The sequence below is a fragment of the Fukomys damarensis genome, unplaced genomic scaffold (genome assembly GCF_012274545.1).
Source record: "Fukomys damarensis isolate Sample0158 unplaced genomic scaffold, DMR_v1.0_HiC HiC_scaffold_27, whole genome shotgun sequence".
NCBI classification, from domain to species: domain Eukaryota; kingdom Metazoa; phylum Chordata; class Mammalia; order Rodentia; family Bathyergidae; genus Fukomys; species Fukomys damarensis.
The window spans coordinates 20,854,771-20,864,144 of NW_022900939.1; the positions used below are offsets into that span (position 1 = coordinate 20,854,771).

The 9,374-nt window shown below is 47.9% G+C and overlaps 1 protein-coding gene across 3 annotated transcripts in view; it reads right to left on the reverse strand.

Moving 5' to 3' along the window:
• Window positions 1-9,374, reverse strand: part of Lrp5 (LDL receptor related protein 5) — a 79,025-nt gene that overhangs the window by 28,077 nt on the left and 41,574 nt on the right. For all 3 annotated transcript variants that reach the window (XM_010635761.3, XM_010635760.2, XM_010635762.3), the window contains 4 exons: window positions 8,267-8,556; window positions 5,823-6,049; window positions 4,085-4,269; window positions 512-835 (listed from right to left, as the gene is read on the reverse strand). In XM_010635761.3, the coding sequence (XP_010634063.2) occupies window positions 512-835; window positions 4,085-4,269; window positions 5,823-6,049; window positions 8,267-8,556 (1,026 nt within the window). The remainder of the gene's footprint in view (window positions 1-511; window positions 836-4,084; window positions 4,270-5,822; window positions 6,050-8,266; window positions 8,557-9,374) is intronic.

Here is a 9,374-nt window from a genome sequence, read left to right on the forward strand (position 1 = left end):
AAAAAAAAAAAAAAAAAAAAAAAAGCAGTGGCCCTGAAGGCAGCCTGCCTGGAGTGAGCCTGGCTCCAACACTCCTAACCACATGGCCTTGGATAGGTGAATACACAGCCCTGTACCGAAGGGTCCCCGTCCATGAAGTGGGGACTGGGATATGCCCTACCCTACAGGCTTAAGGCTCAGAAGAGTGCCATGGAACTAACACACTAAGAATTGCTCTCACAAGATGAGTGAGCACTCTTGTCCAGCTGCTGGTTTTTACATCCAGAGATCCTCGCATGGAATGTCAGCCACAGCGAGGGCCTGTGTCCACTGATTTGTGTCTTGATGAAGCCACGGGTCCTTCACCCAGCCTGGGCCACTGGGAGGCATTATGAAGCTCGTGCAGTACACACCCTCCCCAACTATTCACAAACACCAACGTGTTCTAGATGAGAACCTCCTTTCCTTTAACCCCCATGGCCACCAGCTCTAACACAGGGCTAAGGTACAGAGGGGAAGTTGAGGCACTTACGGCTGCAGTTGCGACTGCTGGGGTCCAGAGTGTAGTGAGAGGCACAACCACAGCGGTGGCCACCGGGGATGGCAAGGCAGAGTTGCTCGCACTGGCCGTTGCTATGCACACAGTCATTGAGGCCGTCCTGGCGGGAGGAGTGAAACACGAGGATGTCCATCACAAAGTCCAGGTGGCCCTGGACAAGCGTGCGGTTCTGGCCACTGGTCTTGTCGGCCCGCTCGATGCTGTGCAGGTTCCAGTCGGTCCAGTAGATGTAATCGCTGTACTGTGTCAGGCCGAAGGGGTGTGGCAGGTCATCGGCGATCACCACCCGCTCCTGGCCTACGTGTGGACACACCAACATGGTGGCTCAGCCCAGGCACAGAGCTGGGGCAGCTCACAGCCTGCCACTGTGTCCAAGCCTGAGAGCCGCCTTGGCTCTGGAAATCAGGGCCAACTGATCAAAGCTAAGCATCCACCCAACCAGTGACCCCACTCCAGGGCACACATGCGAGAGAAACTCATGTGATGTCCACCCACAAGATGGCATGAGATGGCTCTAGGCAGCCCAAGTGCAGTAACCAGAGGCATCGCCACACTGACAGAAATGCCATGGCAATGAAAAGTAACTGCCATTGAATCGTGGAAAGAGCACAAAGTTCTAGGACAGCAAAACTAACACACTAAGAAGTCAGGGCAGCAAATTATCCCCAGAAGGTTTGTGTGATGGACTTGGAGTAGCAAGAGGCAGAATCTTAGAGGCTCAGAGACTTCCCTGCCTCACTCTGGGTGGGAGCTGCGCAGATTATGTTTGTGAACATTTATAAGTATCTACACCTAAAAATTTACCAACTTGTCCATTTTAGTTTTCTGTGCTTTACCACAGGTGTTCCCAACCCCCAGTGGACTGGTACCAGTCTGCGGCCTATGAGGAACCAGGCCTCACAGCAGGAAGTGGCAGGCAAGCAAGGGAAGCTTCATCTGTATTTATAGCCGCTCTCTATCTTCTCACTGCCACCTAAGCCCTGACTCCTGTCCCATCAGTCGAGTTCTCAGAGGACTACAAACCCTTCTGTGAACTGCATGCAGGGCTCTATGTTGCATGCTCTTTATAAGCATCTAAAGCTGAAACCATCCCCCTATCCATGGAAAAAGTGTCTTCCATAAAACTGGTTCCTGGTGACAAAAAGGCTGGAGACTGATGCCTTGCCAATACATGTTATACTGTATTAAAAATTTTATGGTACGTCTTTTGAGACAGGCTCTTGCTATGTAGTTCAGGCTTGCCTTGAACTCATGGTGATCCTTTTGCCTCAGCCTCCTGACTGATGGGATTACAGCTTTGCACTATCATGCCCTTTATTAAATAATAATTAAAAAAAAAAACCAACAACCTGCAGTCACTCAGCTTGAGACTCCTGCTCCTCTGCTAATCAGCATGTGACCTTAGAAAGCCAAGTCAACTCCCTAGCCCTCAGTTTCCCTATCTAGAACCCTCCCCCTATTTTTTTTTTTTTTTTTTTACAGTGCTGAGGATGAAACCCAGGGCCTCTCACAGGCTGGCAAGCACTCCAAGCCACATCCTCAACTCCAAAATGAGTACTCTGAAAGGGTCCTGTCACATGTACCCATATTCATCTGTAATAAACTGCAGAACACCCAGCGAGGCTCTTGCTATCACTGTGGCACATATTCAGCATCATGCAGGTAAAGTGTCACATGCAAACGATGGGGTGTGATCAAAAACACAGTGAATGTTTATTTTATTTTTTTCCTTTTTCTAAATTTATTATAAGGCATATTGCCATTCTTCCCCCTCAAAGTACTCGCTCTCACTCCAAACACACATCCCATTGCTTTTGCCACTTTGTGAAGCACTTCCAACATCCTCTTCCCTGAGTGTGTTTAGTTGCACTGTTGCAGCTGCCTTCACGTCCTGAATCAATTCAAAACATTTATGTTTCACAGTCATTTTGACTTTGGGAAAGAGCCAGAGATCTCACAGTGCCAGGTCCCCACTGCGATGGTTTTGCGAGCCTGCTTTCTGCTGGACAGCCCTCAGCAGCAGCACTCACCATGGTTTTGATCACACCATGGAAAGTCACGAAAGACGTCCAGAAACTGCTTCACAAAGTGCCCAGAGTGATGAAATACATGTTTGGAGCAAAGGGAGTATTTGAAGGGGAGTTTAATGGCAATGTGTCTTTTATTATAGTAATTTTTTAATCTAAACATTCACTGTGTATTTCTATCACACCTTGACAGAACCACAGCCCCCTATACCATGAAGTCCACATCCGCACGTTCAGAGGCTACAAATAAATCACCTTACACTGCAAAAGGAACTTTACATGTGACTAGAAACCGTGAGATGGACAGATTATGCTGGACTATCCAGGAAGGCTCAAGCAAATACAATACTCCAATTAAGGGAATAGCCAAACCCAAGATGGAAAGTAGGATGCTGGGTGCTGGTGACTGGGCAGAGGGGAAGGACGGAATTATGTTTAATGAGAATGAAGCTTCAATCTGGGATGATGGGCAAGCTCTGGAGGTAGATGGTGCCGATCACTGTGCAATGATGGGGTGTATTTTATGCCACTTAACAATGCACTTAACCACAGGTAAAATGAGCTGGACAGGTAACCCATCACCTGGTATATCACCTGGACAGCTAACACAACCACTCCCACAAGCACAATAGAATTTGGACTCTCTTGTTCTGATTTCAAATCCTGTCCTGCAGCTGGGTGGTTTGAGTCAAGTTTTTTGTTTGTTTTTCGCAGTACTGGCATTGAACCCAGGGCCTTCTACTGAGCCACATCCCAGCACTTTTTATTTTTTATTTTGAAGCCAAGCAAGATGGAGCACATTTGTAATCCCAGTATATGGGAGGCTGAGGCAGGAAGATCACTAGCAGTTTGAGGCCAGCCTGAGGTACAAAGTGAGTTCAAGGCCAGCCTGCACTACCCAGCAAGACCCTGTCTCAAAAAAATTATTTTTTATTTTGAGATAGGGTCTTGCTAAGCTATCCAGGCTATACTTGAACTTGTGGTTCTCCTGCCTCAGTCGCCCGCAGTGCTGGGATTACAAACGTGTCCCATCTTGCCCAGATGCTTTTTTGTTTTGTTAACTTCTCTGAGCCTCATTTTTATCTGTGGAAAGGTGGTAAGAAGGTATACTGGGTGTGGGAACCCATGAACTTTCCCACAGGGCAGCTGCTTGGGCTGGGAAAAGGCTTAGTACAGGTCCTGGAATTCTAGTGGGGCTCTTCAACTCCCCTGTTGTGTATCTTGAGGCAAGTCACATGATCTCTCTATGCTTCTGTTTCCCCATCACTGAAAACTGAAAACCTCTGCCACATGGTCAGGGATTAAATTAGAGCCCTGCCACAGGGCTTGGACCTGGCAGCCAGAAACACCTGTCACCAAGGCCTCTCCCACACAGTGAGAGCAAGGGCACCAGCAGCTACCCCAGGAGAACCCCCCAGAGAAGGGGAGGCCAACAAGCCTTGTGGCTGCGTCCACACCTCCTGCAAGCCAGTGAGGTGGGCTGGGAGGAAATCAACACCGTGCCACCCCAAGCGCTCACCCAGCATGTTAGACGACTCGATCATGTTGGTGTCCAGGTCAGTCCAGTAGAGACGCTGGTCAGCATAATCAATGGTGAGGTCATTGGCGCGCCCCACCTTGTCCACCAGTGTTATGCAGTTGGTCCCGTCCATGAAGGCCCGCACAATCCTTGGCTTGCCGCCCCACTCTGTCCAGTAGATGTAGCTGGAAGGTACCAGGGAGACAGGAAAAGCAGGCTCAGTGAGTCTAGGCTCAGCACAGGGCAGGTGGCAGTAGGAGGACACAACCACCAATACTTCCTCGGCTCAGCCCTCTCCTTCCCGGAGGAAGCCGCATCAGTGATGTCCTTCCAGGAGGCGGGACAAAGTGAGACCCTGGCTGAGCACACGACACCATGTTCTCTCCCTGAGATAGCACCTACGAGCTCACCTGGCAGTCTGTTAAACACCCACCTGCAGGCATAAGACAGGTGCACAGATGAGAATAGGATGCCCATGCAGGGATAATTTTTTTCTTTTTTGCAGGGAAAGGGAATACAGGGGATTGAACCTGGGACCTTCACATCCCCAGCTACATCCCCAGCTCTTTTATTTTGAGACAGAGTTTAACCAAGTGCCTAAATTGCCCATACTGGGCTCAAACCTTCCATTCTCCTGCCTCAGCCTCCTATAGTACTGATATTAGGTATGTGCCACCAGCCTTGGCTTTGAACAAGAGTACTCTAGGGCTGGGGATTTAGCTCAGCAGCACTGTGCCTGCCTTGCAAGCATAAGGTCCTAAGTTCATTTACCGGTAACCCCCCACCCAAAAAGACAAGGGTACTCTGTGGGAACAAATGCAACCTAAGCTCTCCAGGACATCATGTGACATGGGCAGAGCAACAGGATGGATGGCCCCTTACTCAGAGTGGAAAACCAAATCCCAAGTCAAAGGTGGCGAGGCGGGGCCAAGATGCTCGGTGCCATCCCACCAATGGCTCCTTCCCTTCTCTGACACATCCTGAAAAGGAAACTTCTACCATCATTCCAGAATTCTGAAATCTCCACTGTCCTTTCACCGAAACCTAGAACTCATACTCCTTATCCCACCAGCTGAAATCTTCCCTCCCTCATGGAGTGTGCACAGGGAAGGGAAGGGTTGCTCCACAACCACAGATGCTCTACAGGGCAGGCACTGTGCCCACTTCACAGAAAAGGCCACTCAGATACAGAGAGACTACACCCCAGTGCCAAGACAGGACTCTAGGCTGCCTCTTGAGATGGCAGGCTCAGGCTGTGGCTCAGCAGCCTGCAAGATGCCATTTCTGATCAGCTGTCACCCCAGGGCTTGCTTTCAGATATCATCTGGCCAAAGAGCTATGAAAGGCGTCCTGGGTGGGGCCTAGCACTTCTCTAACTGACCACATAATCTTGGGTGAGTCGCTTAGCTTCTCAGGATCTCATTTTTTGCATCTGTAAAATCGGAGATACAGATGCCAACTTGAGCAGCTTTTTGGATACTTGGAGACAGCCCAGGTAAAATCAGCCAGCATAACAGCCAACAGCAGCTTCCATGCCTTCATTCTACTCTGGCCTCAGCTCCCCCTGTGGGAATGAACTAGATGATCTCCATGGGCCACCTTGAAGGGAGTAGTACAACTCCAATCACAGAGTACCAGGAGGGCAGCTACCACGTGGGTCCCCTGGGTACCACTGCACTGGCTGATTCAGAGAGTAGGAGGGAACAGGTAAGCACATGGTAGACAAAAAGGCCCCTACCCTTTGGTGGGATCCAGGGCCAGTGACCTCGGGTTGTCCAAGTCCCTCCACACTAGGACTTGCCGGAACTGACCATCCAGCCGAGCCACCTCGATCCTGTTGGTCCCGGTGTCAGCCCAGAATAGATTCTTGCCCATCCAGTCCACAGCCATGCCTTCGGGGTAGTCCAGGCCAAACTCGATCACATGCTCCACAGAGCTTCCGTTCATGAAGGCTCGGCTGATGGTCTGGGGCAAGTGAGGAGGAAAAGGGACACATGTCAGGAACCAACACCATTCACAGATGTCTCACCATGCAATGCCTGGCCACTGGATAAATGACCACATCTGCAATCAGGCTGCCAATATTCCAAGGTGTCAAATACAGCAAAATGCAACCTTTTTACAAAAACCATTTGGAAAAAATATGTATAGAAAATACATATATATGTGTGTATATATATATATGCACTTTTACATTTATACAGTATAGGTATGCATTTATTTGGACTCCTAAAAACACACACACACACACACACACACACACACACATACATACATACTTTTTTTTGGTACCGGGAATCAAACTCGGTCTTTGCACTTGCGAGGCAGGCAGCAGAACCACTGAGCCAAATCCCCAGATACATGTATACCTTTTTTTTTTTTTTTTTTTTTTTTTTTTTGGTACCAGGGATCGAGCTCTGGGACCTTATGCTTGCGAGGCAGGCGATGGAACCACTGGGCTAAATCCCTGGCCCAACACTTGCATACTTTCACCCTGTAATCTTCCTCCTGAAACTTTATCCCAAGGGACTAACAATGCAAAAGACAAAAACTATTAAACATTCCCAAAAGGTTTTACGGTGGGATTGTTTAGAATTAGGACAAAGCAAGCAGAATGTTTACAAAAAAGACAATACCCCATCAAGTATAATAAGGACCACCTGTGCAATAGAGTATTTCACATGTTGAAACAATTAAAGAGTCTGAAATAGCTTAACACTGTCTATAATATAAACTGGGAAAAAAAAAAAAAAAAAAACAGGACCCAGAATTCTGGGCAGCGCATGAACATCATTATGAAACAGCAAAGCACAGAGACAGAAGAAAACCCAGTGACGTATCCACAAGGGTTGACTATGGTTACAGGTAACTTTTACTTTCTTTACCTTTTTGGGGGTAGTATTCCCTCTTCTACAAAGAAAATTCTTATGACTTTTTTTTTTTTTTGTACTGAGGATTGAACTCGGAACCTTGTGCTTGCAAGGCATGCAGCAGAACCACTGAGCTAAATCGCCGGCCCTCCTTGTGACTTTTTTTTTTTTAATTTATTTTCCCCCATTAAGTTTACTGGTACATTAAAAGCAAACAAACAGTTACATTTATCATTGGGGTCTTGTACCTTTACATGATATGTCTTGGTTCTTTTTTTTTTTTTTTTCTATAAATCAGATTAAAAGTAAACAGGGTGGGGCTGGGGATTTAGTTCAGTGGTTCCACGAACTGCCTCACAAGTGCAAGGTCCCAAGTTCAATTCCTGGTACCCCCCCAAAAAAAGTGTTTATACATACACACACACACAAACACACACACACACACACATGAACTCACCACAATGAATGTAATCATTATGTACTGCAAATATGTATTAATAAAAAATAAAAAGGAAAATCAAGATGTGTCATACAAATAGCAGAAGAGAAAGATTAAACTGTGTTAGTTGTCCAGTACTACTTTACAACAAGCATCAGCAAACTTTCTGGAAAGGGGCAGATAGTATTAGAGGCTTCCCAGGCTCTAGGATTTGGCCCAACTCCTCCATTTGGTAGCACAAAAAGCAGTGGCCGACCATCCTAAACACAGAGGCATTGCCATGTCCCAATAAAACTTTACTTACAAAATAGGACAGCCAGCCCAGGACCAGTTTGCCAAACCCTGCTTTAGAAGATGAACAACTCATTCTCTCTATGTATCTGGGATATATCTGGGATGTTTCTATATTCACTGTGAATGCAGAAAGTTTGCTATATAGGAACTGGTGAGAAAGCAGGTGGGGCAAGTCTGAAGTCAATGTCAGTTCATTACACAGCGCTCTACAAGAGCCCATGGGTGTATCTCCTGGTTCGGCTCCTTATAATTACTCATGTTTGCTTAGTAAAATGAGTGCACTCATCTTTTATTTGCTTGAATCATGTTACACTGAATATTATAGGTTTTTAAATTTTCTGATACTGAGGATTGAACCCAGGGCCTTAGGCATGCTAGACAAGAGCTCTATCACTGAACTAGATCTCTAGACGTTTTTGTTTTTATTTTGAGACAGACTGGCCTCAAACTTTTGAAGCCTCAGCCTCAGCCCCCTGAGTAGCTATGATTATAAGTGTGTGCCTAGAAATATTATAGCTCCTTAAAAAACAGTTACAGCCCTGGAGGTGGTCACACCAAAGGCAAGATATCCACATGTACCTTCAGGCTGACATCTGTCCAGTAGATGTGGTTGTTAGACACATCGAAGTCGAGCGCGGAGGCCTCCTTGACGCCCGTGAGAGGGATAGCCACATCATTGTTGTTGGTCTCCAGGGAGATTCTGTGGATGGCAGCCCGGCTGGTGAACACCAGGAAGGCTTCAGGGACGATGCAGGTCTTCATATCGCTCAGCAGCTCCAGGCCGATGGGGCAGCCACACTTAGTGGCTCTGGGCGTGAAGAAGCAGAGGTGGCTGCATCCCCCATTCCCGTCAGCACACGGGTTGGTTCCTGGAGGCAAATAAACAGCTCCAGAGATCCATAGCCACAAAGACAGGGGCATACACTCCACAGCTGGGCCTGGCTTTGTTCCTGCCACCGGTCAGATGGGGACATGGCAAGGGTAGGGGACGGGTGAGGGGAGAGGCGTGTGGAAGAAAGCCCTGGTCAATCAGAGCTCTCCTCAGCATGGCCGGGTGGGAGTCATAGCACAATCACAGGGCCCGGCTACGTTCCAGCCCCTGAACCCAGGGTGTCACCAGTTTTAACTCACTTCATTGTCCTAGAAGGAGTTACTTTCATGCCAATTTTGTGTTGTTTTGTAATACTGGGGACTGAACTCAGGGCTTCTCACTAACTATATCCCCAACTCTCTCTCTCTCTCCTCCCTCTCTCTCTCTCTCTATTTTTATTTTGAGACAGGTCACGATGAGAAAGAAAACTAAGTTGCTCAGGTTGGGCTCACACTTGTGATCTTCCTGCCTCAGCCTCCCAGAGTGCGGGGATGACTGGCAAACACCACCACACCCAACTTCATCCCAATTTTTCAGTGAAGAAAACTGAAGCACGGACAGGCTCTGAGAGTAGCGTAGTTAGGAAGACAAGGAGCAGTTTGGTGAGAACTCCGGTGGCCCAGCCTCCTGGCCTGAGCTCTGGACAGCCCAGGGAGGACCCAGCAATGCCTTGGCCAAGCTGCCCCTCCCAGGGCCTTGACCCCTGGCCTGCTAACAGACCGGCTCCTGAGGTTCTCCAAGAAGTTCCCTTGGAGACCTCCAAATCTCAGATCTGCCAAGACACTCAAAGGTACCTCTTTTTTTTTTTTTTTTTTT